Source organism: Piliocolobus tephrosceles, chromosome X, assembly GCF_002776525.5.
Source record: "Piliocolobus tephrosceles isolate RC106 chromosome X, ASM277652v3, whole genome shotgun sequence".
NCBI lineage: Eukaryota > Metazoa > Chordata > Mammalia > Primates > Cercopithecidae > Piliocolobus > Piliocolobus tephrosceles.
Window position 1 is genome coordinate 58,775,214 of NC_045455.1, and position 13,629 is coordinate 58,788,842.

The 13,629-nt window shown below is 34.2% G+C and overlaps 1 protein-coding gene across 2 annotated transcripts; it reads right to left on the reverse strand.

The window, feature by feature from the left end:
• Positions 1-8,178: 8,178 nt before the first annotated feature.
• On the reverse strand, positions 8,179-9,437 carry LOC113219734 (60S ribosomal protein L3-like). Of its 2 annotated transcripts, XM_026447093.1 has the most exons (2): positions 9,052-9,435; positions 8,179-8,904 (listed from the first exon to the last, which is right to left on the reverse strand). In XM_026447093.1, exons 1-2 carry the CDS (start codon positions 9,433-9,435, stop codon positions 8,224-8,226), a joined length of 1,065 nt encoding a protein of 354 aa, XP_026302878.1. In that variant the 3' UTR covers positions 8,179-8,223. The 2 variants fall into 2 exon arrangements, with proteins under 2 accessions (XP_026302878.1, XP_026302877.1); XM_026447092.1 differs by having other exon boundaries at positions 8,179-9,437.
• Positions 9,438-13,629: the final 4,192 nt, after the last annotated feature.

A 13,629-nucleotide genomic window follows, 5' to 3' on the forward strand; every position in this document is an offset into this window, starting at 1 on the left:
ACTACTACTACTACTACTACTACTACTACTACTACTACTACTACTACGAAGAAGAAGAAATAGAACTAATAAGGAACAACTTTAAAAATATTTAATGCAAGATATACATAAAATCAATAGCATTTATTATATATTAGCAAGAAAATTTGGAAAATAAAATTTTTAAATACAGCAAAATATAAAATACTAAAGGATAGACAATGTAGTTTATACAAACCCATACACCTAAACTATACAATAATGTTGACAGAACTTTTAAAAGATCTTAATAAATAGAAAAACTATGTTCCTGGATTGAAAATCTCAGTATTGTTACAGGATCAATCAAATTTCAGGAGGCTTCTTCATACTGTTTGACACACTGTTAGTCAAAACTACATAAAAAATAGAATAATTTAAAGTAAACAAAATTATTTTTAAAAAGCAAATTAGAGAACATTGCACTGCGTAGTTAAGATTTACTGTACAGTTACAATAATCAAAATCGTCAAAAGTTGGCATAAGGAACAGAAAAATGTGTCCAGAAATAGACACTCCCTTATATAGAATAGAATATATATATATATAGGCTGGGTGCAGTGACTCATACCTGCAATCCCAGCACTTTTGGAGGCCAAGGAGGTGGATCACTGAGGTCAGGGATTCCAGACCAGCCTGGCCAACATGATGAAACCCTGTCTCTACTAAAAATACAAAAATTAGCTGACCTGATGGCAGGCGCCTGTAATCCCAGCTACTCAGAAGGCTGAGGCAGGAGAATCACTTGAACCTGGGAGGGAGAGGTTGCAGTGAGCCCAGATTGCACCACTACACTCCAGCCTGGGCAATAGAGGGGGAAAAAAAAAAAAAGAATATACACATATGTAAATAATTGTATATACTAATGACTATATAGAAAGACACTCAAACAAATCTATAAAGACTTCTTACACAAAACAAATATATCAATAAGAAAAAATACTCAACATATTAAAAGATTTTATTAATGAAAAGTAATTCATAGAACAGTGAAAAATTATATATATAATTATATAATATGTACCTTATATTGCTTCCATGTGTGTATATATATGTTTATATACATATATATAAACATTTTTTAAAGGCAGTTATTTCACCTGGTATTCTAGCTTCAGAAAACAGAGCCAATCATCCGATCAGCACCAGTTCTGTTCCAGAGTTGGCCGTGCTTGTACTCGCCATTGTTCTGTGTTATTGCTGGAGATGAACTGCAGCAGCAGAACCCATTCTTTCTTTCAGTTTGGACCCAAATATGTCAGCATTCTTAGTTATTTGTCAGCATATCATTGGAATTGACTGGAAACATTTTCTGAAATAAAGCAGAACTTTTTGGTTGTGCCTTTCCATTTGTACTTAAGCACAGTAATATAAAGTAATAGTTGAAAAAAATATATATTACACACCTAACAAAGGGCTTATTTTTAGAATATATAAACATCTTGGAGATCTCAATATTAAAATGAGAAACATAAATGGGTAAATATTTATTTTTAAAAAATTTTAATTAACAAGTAACAATTGTACATATATTTATGATTCACAACATGATGTTTTGATGTACATATACACTGTGAAATGGCTAAATCAAGTTACCTAATATATGCATTACTTTACATACTTAGCATTTTTATGTGTGGTAAGAACACTTAAAATCCACTCTGTTAGCAGTTTTCAAATATACAATATATTGTTTTTAACTGTAGTCACCACGAAGTATGACAGATCTCTTGAACTCATTCCTCTTAACTGAAATTTTGTGTTCTTTGACAAATATCTCCCCACATGTCCCAACCCAAGCCTCTGGCAAACATCATTGTATTCTCTGTTCCTGTGAGTTTGTGAGGGTGCAGATATCTCTTCCACATACTGATTTTATTTCCTTTGCATATATACCCAGTAGTGAGATTGGTGGGTCATATGGCAATTCTATTTTTAATGCTTTGAGGTATCTCCTTACTGTTTTCCATAATAGCCATACTAATTTACATGCCCAACAACAGAGTACAATGGTTCCCTTTTCTCCACATCCTGACAAACTCTTATCATTTGCCTTTTTGTTTATGGTCATTCTATCAGGTGAGAGGTGATATTTCATTGTGGTTTCAATTTGCATTTCCCTGATTGCTAGTATGTTGAACTTTTTTTTTTTCATAAACTTGTTCATTTGTATGTCTTACATTGAGAAATGTCTCTTCAAGCCCTTTGCTCAACTGTTATTTGGATTATTGTTTTCTTACTATTGAGTTGTTTGAGTTTCTTATATATTTGGATATTAATCCCTTATTAGATATATGGTTTACAAATATATTATCTCATTCCATACATTTTCTCTTTTATTTGTGGTTGTTTTTGCTATGTAGAAGCTTTTTAGTTGAGTGTCATACAAAATGGGTATATATTTAAACATCCAGTTCAAAAATAATAGAAAAAAATAAGGAGTTTCTTTAAAGAGACTGATATAACTGATAAATCCAAAATGAATGCCAAAAGTTACTAAAACCAGGAAGATATATAAATGCCAAATATGTTTCTAATAATATATTAAAATACATAAAGAAAATAAAATAAAATGAAACATTGACAGACTTAAAATCACAAAGAAAAATTGTAACAGTTTGCGTTTAACAGCTAATAGAACAAACAGATAAAAAGTCATTAAGAATTACAAGTTTTGCATGATACCATGAATACACTTGATCTAATTGACTTATATGGAACACTGCACACGGTTGCAAAATAAATATTCTTTTCAAGTGCACAAAAAATATTTATTAAAATTGACCAGATGCTGGCTCATGAAGCAAGTCTCAAACACTTTTTTTTGAGACAGAGTCTCTCTTTAACACATTTTGTTTGTTTATTTGAGACGGAGTCTCACTTTGTTGCCCAGGGTGGAGTGCAGTGGCGCGATCTCATCTCCCTGCAACCTACGCCCCCCGGGTTCAAGCGATTCTTCTGTCTCAGCCTCCCAAGTAGCTGGGACTACAGACGTACACCACCACGCCCGGCTAATTTTTGTATTTTTAGTAGAGACGTAGGTTTCACCATGTTGGCCAGACTGGTCTCGAACTGCAGACCTCGTGATCCACCCGCTTCTGTCTTCCGAAGTGCTCGGATTACAGTAGTGAGCCACCGCGCCTGGCTTCACTTTAATAGTAAGAAGGCTTGCAATGTAAATTTTCAAACTTCACAGAAATTACATTAAAAAACATATGACAGAATTTAAATAGAATAGTCCCAAATGTTTCGCAACAATACATTTCTTTGTAACATATCTGTCAAAGAAAATAAAAATCACAGTAAAAATTAGAAAAATGTTTTGAACTGATTAATAGAGAATATCAAGTTTTGATATTCAAAACTTGTGGAATAAAAACAAATTTATACTTAAAGAAATAGTATAGCTTTAAATGTATATGTTAGAAAAGAAAAACAATTATAAAAGTAATATCCAATATAAGAATCCATTACATTACAAAAATCATGAAAAATAGGGAAGAATATGTGAAATAATAAAAAATAGATTTTAGACACTAGAAAAAATGTTAGAAGGCAAATTCTTTTAAAAAGATGTATAAAAGTGACAAAATTCTACAAGATTGAAGGTAATAAATTACCAGAAATAAGAAAAAAGGAAGACCACTGCAGATCTTACAACATTCAAATATTTTAAGATATTATAAAAGCATTTTCTAATAAATATAAAATTTTTTACATGTCATAAATCTTCAAAAGCAAACTTATCAATTTCAATAAGAAATTAATAGACATTATTTAAATGCATTAAAATATGTATGTAAATAAAAAACTTACAAATTGGTGAGTTATTTCAAATATTTGAGGGAATAAAGAAAAAAATATATACAAAAATTTCAATAGATTTTGAAAAAGCATTGGACAAAATTCAGCCCATTTTAAATAAAAAATACAAAAACTCTAACCAAACTAATAATTGAAGAAAATTTTCTCATCCCAACAAATGGTATCATAATATGCCTGAAGCCAACTTCATAGTTAATGTTGAAATATTTGCAGATATTTTCCTAGATATCAGCAATGGATTAGTGTTGTAGTCTATTTCCACCTTTAAACATTCTACTATTAGCCAGTAAAATAAGGTAAATAAAATAAATAGTGAAAATTGACAATGCAGAAAGACAATTGTTATTGTTCACAAATAATGTGATTTTGACAAAATGTAGACACAGTCTACAGAAAAACCACTAGATTAAGTGTGAGGTTGTTGGAATCAAGGACAATAAAAAATTAACATTTTAAAATGTTAACACATACTATGGTGTGTGAAGATTACTAAAATAGTGTGTGGTTGGCAGAAGATTAGACAAATAGACCAATGGAAGAGAATCATTTGTACAGAAATTCTCAGTCATGTACAGTCATCTGAATTGTGACCAGGATGACACAACTGTATGTATAGTGGATAAAGCACTATTTAATGAATGCTGTTGTGATAAATAATTGGAAATTTCTATGGGAATAAAAGAAAAAACAAGAAAATTGGAAAAAATAAACATTTACTCTACATTTATGCCTATTACAGTTGGATTGTAAACCAGAACTAGAAAGTTAAAACAGTAAAGCTTCTGCAGCACATAGAATGTATCTTTGTTACCTTGAGATATTAAAGATTTATTAATTATGACCAAAAGCACTAAATAAAAGACATACATTAGAATGTATTAAAAATAACACTTTGGTTCATAGATTCTCCTGGAAGAGTGAAAAGGGAAGCCAGAGTGGCAGAGTAGATCTGTAGTATATATATTCAATAAAACACTTCTATTAAGAATATATAAATAATTCTGAACATCAGTGGGAAAAAATACAGTCCAATTAAATATACCAAAAATACTTAAAAATCAGTTCATATGGGAGAATGTCCAAATGGTCAATAAACCTTTGAAATTCAGAATAATATTAAACCTAACCCACTGGAATAACTAAAATTTGAGACGTAAAAAAGAAAAATCCTGACAATTCTTAGTATGAAGAGGGTGTGGTACAACAAAAACAATCCTATATTGCTAGGAGATGTGTCAATTGCTATATAAATTGCCTTTATAGATAGAATACTGTACTGAAGATTATTTGTTTATACATGCCTTTGAAGAAGTGGGGAGGAGTAGAAAGACAGGGAATAAAAACCACCAAGCGTCCACTACACTAACAACACTTTGGTGTCAGAGGTATCGTGGATATTCTAAAATATAATAACATATCTTGCCTTCAGAAAATCTATGACCTAGCAGGGAATTAAGAAAAGATAGGATAGTTTTTCCTTAAACATATTCTTACACCATAAATTCATTGCCATTTTATGTTTCACTAAAGTTTTATCTCTCCATAAGAAATTAGACAATGGCTAAAGTATTTTTGAAATTTATTCATAGGTTTCTTTTTTTTCTGTAGATCATGGTAGTAGGTAACAAAATAGATATGCAAACTTTACCTTTTACACATTTTTAAATACGATTACCTCACTTTGATAGAAAGATGCCAGAAATACTCAGGTGCACTAGAACATTAATAGGGTTAGATATATTGAATAGTGTGTTAAGAAGAGACTGAGAAAGAAATTGTTTGGAACACTAAACATCTATTAATAACTATTAATTTGATGGCTATCATTTTGCAAACTAGAGAACGTAAAAATAATTTTCTAATATGAAAACTTTATGTCCTTTGCATTCCCTATACCCATGATGACAAGAGGTCAAAAAATGTTCCTAGGATTCTGCGTGTCAGGTTATCCCTGTCATTTCTAGAGTATCCAAGGATCGCAGGGTAACTAAGAGGACAAATAGCATTGATTCCTATCACCACTATATTATAAGAAAAGAAAAATATGAAAACTATGTAGAGAAGTTGATGCTGAACCTTAAGTGAATCTGACATACTTGCTAAATGACTCACTTTTGGATACCTACCTAACTGCAGGCAATTCAAATGTGTGCTTAGCAAAATTATAAATTACAATATATCATCAGCCTTCACTGTTGCTTGAACATGATCTAATCTTAAAGGGTAAAATTTCAAACTCCAAGAAACTGTCGCCTGTGAATATCACTTAACCTAGAATTTCATTTCTTTTCCATTTATTAAAAATAGCTTTTCTTACCTGAGATCATTTAAATGACAAAATAAAACAGGAAGATGAGAAATTCCAGAATGGAAGCTAATGCACTGCAATGGCTACAGTTTTAGGATTGCTGAGTGTATATGGAAGGGTTGAATATTTATAATATATAGTTTATTGTATTTGATTATGATGAAAAACTATTTGAATACTAGTATTGATTTCAAAATCATGAGTGAGAAAGAGGAAAATTTTACATAGGTACTTCCTATGACTTTATTTTTACATAGTACTAGATATATGCTCTACAATATGTTTCCTAGGATGGGATTAGAGGAGCAAAAGATAATAAATTCCCAACCACATTGAGTGTGAAGAAGCTGTACTGCTTTGCCAGGAAGTTTTTAAAAAAAATCACTAAATGTCATTTACGTACTTTTCTCTTAGATAAAAATAGTATATTGATGATAACAAAGGAAAACTTCAGAGTTGGAAAGTAAGAGTATTCAATCTGTTTTATGTACTTACTATCTCATTGTATTTAAATAAAATTTATTAAAATTTAAATAAAATTATTTACTTAAATAAAATTTACCGTCGTTAAAGGGGAGAAGAGGCAAAACAGTAGCGTGAGAAAATTTCATATCGCATTTCACAGAAAGAGATTTTCCTTTTTTTTTTTTTTTACAACTGATGTTTTTATGGTGAAATCAATTTCTTACAAAAAAACCTAACCATCTTGTATCGCGATGGCTTTCACATGGTGTAACTAACACTCTGTATGATGGCCACTGCCAAGGAGACTTTTTGTCTCTTTTAAAAGTGGCTATCACTCAGCAACAGGGCCAGGTTTCATCCATTAAGGAAATTGATTGGCCTTCATTATTTTCACAGTTGAATATTTTAAGAAGTTAATGTATCCACATATGAAGAACCACATTTTGCTGAATAACCGAGAATAAATAGCACATTTTGTTCTAATGAAAAGTGTTAATGTTTTTGACGATATTATAGTTATATTGACTCTAATTTTTAATGTCACTTAATGCTTGAAAATAAGTGACCGTCTACTTCTAACATAGAACAACCCGCAATCATTTGTTTTTTTCTTAGGCTAAATGACCTTAAATATTTTAACATAAAAGGCATGTAAATGGCTACCTAATCTAAAAACAAAAATAAATACATATTTTAAAATACTTTATAGATCCATCTATAAAATACTTTATAGATCTATTATTGTATTTAAAATATGTATTTATTTTGCTTTCACAGTTGAATATTTTAAGATGTTAATTTATTCACATATGAAAATAATAAAATAATTTTAAAATAGGAGACAAATTCACTCCTAGTGACTATTATATATATCAGACTTTGCATTGCTATAGTTAATACAGTTGCTGTGGGTGTGCAAGGTTGTGACTTTAGCTCACTATTGAACTGCAGTAAAACTGAGTTCCACAACACATGATTTATTATTTTATCTAGTCTATTAATGATTCTGAAGGGAATTACATCTCAATTTATGCATGTGATGCAAAGTAATGTCATTACAAATTTGCTAAAGTTAGCTACTCTCCAGTTATTCTCCATTTTATTGTCAATTTAATATAGAGGAGAAGGAAGCTCCCTTTTTAAGGAGAAAAGCACAGTAAAACTATTTTCCAGGATTTATATTCTTCCTTAAATGCATCTACAAAAATCATTCCTAAGGAAGTAACTACCTTATTTTTAACTAAAATACAGAACTTAGTGTAATGTCAGTTACTGTGATTGATGGAAAGTTCTTAATAGATAAAAGCAAAGGAGATGAACATCTTTAATATACATAAAGCATATAAGACCTCAACTATTTGAAGACAGTTGCACAGATAAGGAGGCCCGCAGTATTCTCCCTATTGCAGGAGCAAGCATCCTTTCATTGTGTCAAGTCCTAACAAATGCGCTTTACTTCCAATAGTAGTCTAGGGTGAGAGCCACTTGTGGACCATCATACTTTTCATTTTTAGTCTGCTAAAAGGAAGAAAGATATTCTTTTTTTTTTTTTTCCAGTGGAAAATAACTTATTGAGACCCCACCAGCTGCAAAATCTGCTCCTGGCATTAAGCTCCTTCTTCCTTTGCAATTCGGTCTTTCTTGAGTGGTCCCATGAATGCTTTCTTCTCTTCCATGGTCTGGAAGTGGCCATGGCCAAACTTGGAGGTGGTGTCAATGAACTTAAGGTCAATCTTCTCCAGAGCCCACCGCTTGGTCTGCACCAGCAAGGACTTGCGGAGGGTGAGCACCCCCTTCTTGGTTCCTACCACACAGCCTTTCAGCATGACAAAGTCATTGGTCACTTCAACATAGTGGACAAAGCCACCCAGAGGGTTGATGCTCTTGTCAGACAGATCATAGTCAGTGGAGGCATTGTTCTTGATCAGCTTGCTGTCCTTGATAAGGTAGCTTTGGCCAATCTTACAGATCTTCTTCTTGATCTCAGTGCGGTGATGGTAGCCTTTCTGCCCAGCACGTGCCACAGAGAAGGCCACACGAGCAGGATGCCATGCCCCAATACAGGCCACCTTGCGCAGGCCTCGGTGGGTCTTGCGGGGCAGCTTCTTGGTGTGCCAACAACTGGTGACCCCTTTGTAGCCGTTGCCTTTGGTCACCCCAATGACGTCGATCATCTCATCCTGCCCAAACACTTGGTTCACAGGTACCTGCTTCTGGAGCCTCTCGCAGGCCCAGTCCAGCTTCTCGGCCACGGTGCCTCTGTTCACCTGGATCTCCATCAGGTGGGCCTTCTTCTGGCGCAGAGGAAGCAGGCGCATCTGGGTGTGGGCAATGACACGGATGACTTGGCAGTAAGTCTTCATGCTGCTGAAGTCCTTCTCCAGCTGCTTCTTGCTATCCTCATCCTGCCATTTCTTGCAGTACTTGGTAAAGGCCTTCTTCTTAGATTTATGCCAGTTCTTATAGAAACGCCTCTTGCATTCATCACTGATGTGCTCAGCGAAGACAGTCTTGAAGGTCCGGAGGCCTTGAGGGGTTTCCACGTAGCCCACAATGCCCACAACCACCATGGGTGGCGTCTCCACAATGGTTACAGCCTCCACCACCTCCTTCTTGTTCACCTTAGATCCTGGCCTGTCGACTTCCTGCACGATGTGGGTCATGCCAGCCTTGTATCCCAGGAAGGCTGTGAGGTGGACCGGCTTAGACGGGTCATCCTTAGGGAAGCTCTTAATCTTCCCGCGATGCCTGCTGCTGCGCTTCGGAGGCAGGAAGCTGAGGGACCCATGTCTGGGAGCGGAGAACTTTCTGTGAGACATCACACCATCAAATCCCGCTGGTAGAGCAAGAAAGATATTCTTATTCCTCTGTGGCCATTCCCAGCTCTCTTGTGAAGATTGGAATTTTTGTAAGCTGTCTGGTGGACTTTTGTGTAGTGCGGCCAGGCATAAAGCAGGAGTCTGCTATAAAAATAGACCGGACTCGCCCTGACACCATCACATCCATTGTCTTCTGGGTTTGTCAGGTAGCAGGCCAGTAACTGCACATTGCTGTGAAAGCACAGTGACATCTTTTACCCATGGCATTTCTAGGCATCTCCAACTTCTGACTAGCCCAGGTCAAATGAAGTTTCAGGACATCCCAAAGTCTTATTTCCATACCTATTTTCAGAGGTCTTCAACTCCTAGCGCTGTGACTATTTCTTCGACATAAAATCTCAGAAAAAAGAGAAGTAAAATCTTTTAGCAGTTTCTTTTGATTTTATTTAAGCAACACATTTCAAATGGCTTATTTCTATACATATATAGATACTAAGAAAAAAAGATTTTAAAAGTTGGTGTTTTTCAAACTGGTCTAAAACAGATTTCTTAAGTTATTATATCATATTTAACCAAATCTAAGATTCTGTTGACTATAAGAACACTATTTTAATATTACTAAGAAACAAAGAATAATGCTAACAAATTATGGTGTACTCTCATGATGTCGGAAATTTCAACTTAAGAAAGAATGTGAATCTTTGAATTGAAAGAAAGAACAATGTATTTTTAAGAACTGTGTTTTAAAAAGAAAGCTTTTTTTTCTGAAGTTCAATATAATGTAATGATAGCAATAATAATTATCCCTTTGCCCTTAATATGACATTTATCAACTAAATACATATCTGAATTAACGTTTACAGCATGCAAAACACTACATTTAAAGAGATTTAAGAGGCAAATTAAAAATTTGAAACCACTCTTTCATAGAATCTCACACCCTAAGGGTTGGAAATTTTACTATTTTATGATGTCGTCCTGCTACTTACAACACTCTTTGATGGACTCTAGTAAGAAGTGCAATGCTATATCTCTTCAAAGTCTCTAAATCAATTGAGAGATACATAGCATCAGGCAAATGATAAAATATCATCTTGATTAAGAAAGTGATAATTGTAGTACATACAAATCATTAGCTTGTAATCATTCGTTTGTAAAGTAGCTTCTCTTGGCTTCCTACTATTGAACCACAGAGTTAGACAGTCTTATTCAGCCAGCATAATGGAATGACTGGGAAATCTTCATTTCTTCCTTTCATAGCCAGAAGCTACTGTGGTCAAGCACAGAAGGCTTCCCTTCGGATAGCCTGTCTCAAGAAGAACAAGAAAACAAAAGGCTTGGTTTTCTACATGACCAGTGTTTTCTTCCAAACTTACTAATCACATGTCATTCTGCTTTTCAGGGAGGAGTTATTGGGTGGATGAAGAGGGACAGAGAATGTTACACTAATGGATGTGTCCCTAAGTGGAAGGAAACAGAAACAGGGAGGAAGAGTGCTGACTCCCATGCCAACAGTCTGACCAGTATTTGTCCACTGGTAATTACTTACATGGGAGGGTAGAGCACCATTAATCCCTTCTAGTTTAAAATAACCTAAGGCTTTCAGTCACCAGAACAACTCAGACTCATGGAGAAAAAATGTCTAAGGTGGAATGTGCAGAGCCTGTATTGATTTTGGTTATATGCCAGCATGATGCAACCTTGGTCGTCTGGAAAATAGAGATCTTAAGAGATGAAGAGAAATAACGTTGTATAATTCTTGCTTAGTGTAGCAGGTAGAGGTGGTGATGGATTGGAGAATGTGCCTAGGAAGAGATTTTAGGGACTCAGGTGTGTGAAGTAGTGACGTGTGTTTAATATTCTGTTAGTTTCAATATCTGTAGAAAAGTTTGAGTTAAAACAGAAAAAAGTAGCCTGCTGTTTAGTTTAATTATTACTATCTTTCTTCCAGAACAGCCTCTGAAAAGTCTGATTCTAACAACTTCTGTGAATACGTGGATATAAGTAATTTTAAATTTGAATATAAATCAAATATATTCAAATATATAATCAAAATTTAAATATAAATTTCACATAAATCATTTCTAAACAAATGATAATTAAGAATTTTTAGAAAGTTCTTTTAAGATAATACAAAACAATAGAATATTAGAATTTAGAGATGAAAGAAATATGCTGATATTTTTGAAGACTAAAATAAAAGCAACTTTCTTTCAATGATATGTGATCATTATAAGAACTCAGAAAAATACAAAGAACAGAAACACTATCATAAAATATCTGACCTCCTAGGCAAACATCTGCTAAGCATAATTTCTAATATTTCTCATAAACATATGCATATAGAAAAAGAGATTGCTGTGATAATATAAATTTTGGACTATATTTTATATACCATTTTATAAAAAGCACTAATTTCAATAAAACTCAACTACCACTAATGAGGTATAAGGAAAGGCATTGTTGAATTTAAATGTTTACCCATCTATGCACACACTCAATATTATGTGCCTCTGAAATTAGCAAAAGTACTGAAAGTGGTGCCAATATTATCATGTATCTTTTAACTGCATATTTCATCTTGTAGTTACTGATTTCTGGCTTTAGAAACTAGAAAAATTCTTACAGTCACATTTTATCACTTTGTTCTTCTTTTTAATTTACATTCTATTCTATTAAACATACTTCCGATCATGTTAAGCTCCACTTGATAATTGAATGGCTTTCGTGGGTCTTTTTTTTTTTTTTTAATTATACCATAAGTTCTAGGGTACATGTGCACAACGTGCAGGTTTGTTACATATGTATACATGTACTGTGTTGGTGTGCTGCACCCATTAACTCGTCATTTATATTAGGTATATCTCCTAATGCTATCCCTCTCCCCTACCCCTTCCCCACAATAGGACCTGGGGTGTGATGTTCCCCTTCCTGTGTCCAAGTGATCTCATTGTTCGATTCCCACCTATCAGTGAGAACATGCAGTGTTTGGTTTTCTATTCTTGCGATAGTTTGCTGAGAATGATGGTTTCCAGCTGCATCCATGTCCCTGCAAAGGACATGAACTCGTCCTTTTTTATGGCTGCAGAGTATTCCGTGTATGTGCCGTATTTTCTGAATCCAGTCTGTCACTGATGGACATTTGGGTTTATTCCAAGTCTTTGCTATTGTGAATAGTGCCTCAATAAACATACGTGTGCATGTTGTCTTTATAGCAGCATGACTTACACTCCTTTGGGTATATCCCCAGTAATGGGATGGCTGGGTCAAATGGTATTTCTAGTTCTAGATCCTTGAGGTATCGCCACACTGTTTTCCACAGTGGTTGAACTAGTTTACACTCCGACCAACAGTGTGAAAGTGTTCCTATTTCTCCACATCCCCTCCAGCAACTGTCGTTTCCTGATTTTTTAATGATTGCCATTCTAACTGGTGTGAGATGGTATCTCATTGTGGTTTTGATTTGCATTTCTCTGATGGCAAGTGATAATGAGCATTTTTTCATGTCTGTTGGCTGTATGAATGTCTTCTTTTGAGAAGTGTCTGTTCATATCCTTTCCCCACTTTTTGATGGGGTTGTTTGTTTTTTTCTTGTAAATTTGATTGAGTTCTTTATAGGTTCTAGATATTAGCCCTTTGTCAGATGAGTAGATTGCAAAACTTTTCTCCCATTCTGTAGGTTGCCTGTTCACTCTGATGGTGGTTTCTTTTGCTGTGCAGAAGCTCTTTAGTTTAATTAGATCCCATTTGTCAATTTTGGCTTTTGTTGCTGTTGCTTTTGGTGTTTTAGACATGAAGTCCTTGTCCATGCCTATGTCCTGAAAGGTATTACCTAGGTTTTCTTCTAGGGTTCTTATGATTTTAGGTCTAACATTTAAGTATCTAATCTATCTTGAATTAATTTTCATATAAGGTGTAAGGAAAGGATTCAGTTTCAGCTTTCTACTTATGGCTAGCCAATTTTCCCAGCACCATTTATTAAATAGGGAATCCTTTCCGCATTTCTTGTTTTTGCCAAGTTTGTCAAAGATCAGATGGCTGTAGATGTGTGGTATTGTTTTTGAGGGCTCTGTTCTGTTCCATTGGTCTATATCTCTGTTTTGGTGCCAGTACCATGCTGTTTTGGTTACTGTAGCCTTGTAGTATAGTTTGAAGTCAGGTAGCGTGATGCCTCCAGCTTTTTCTTTTGGCTTA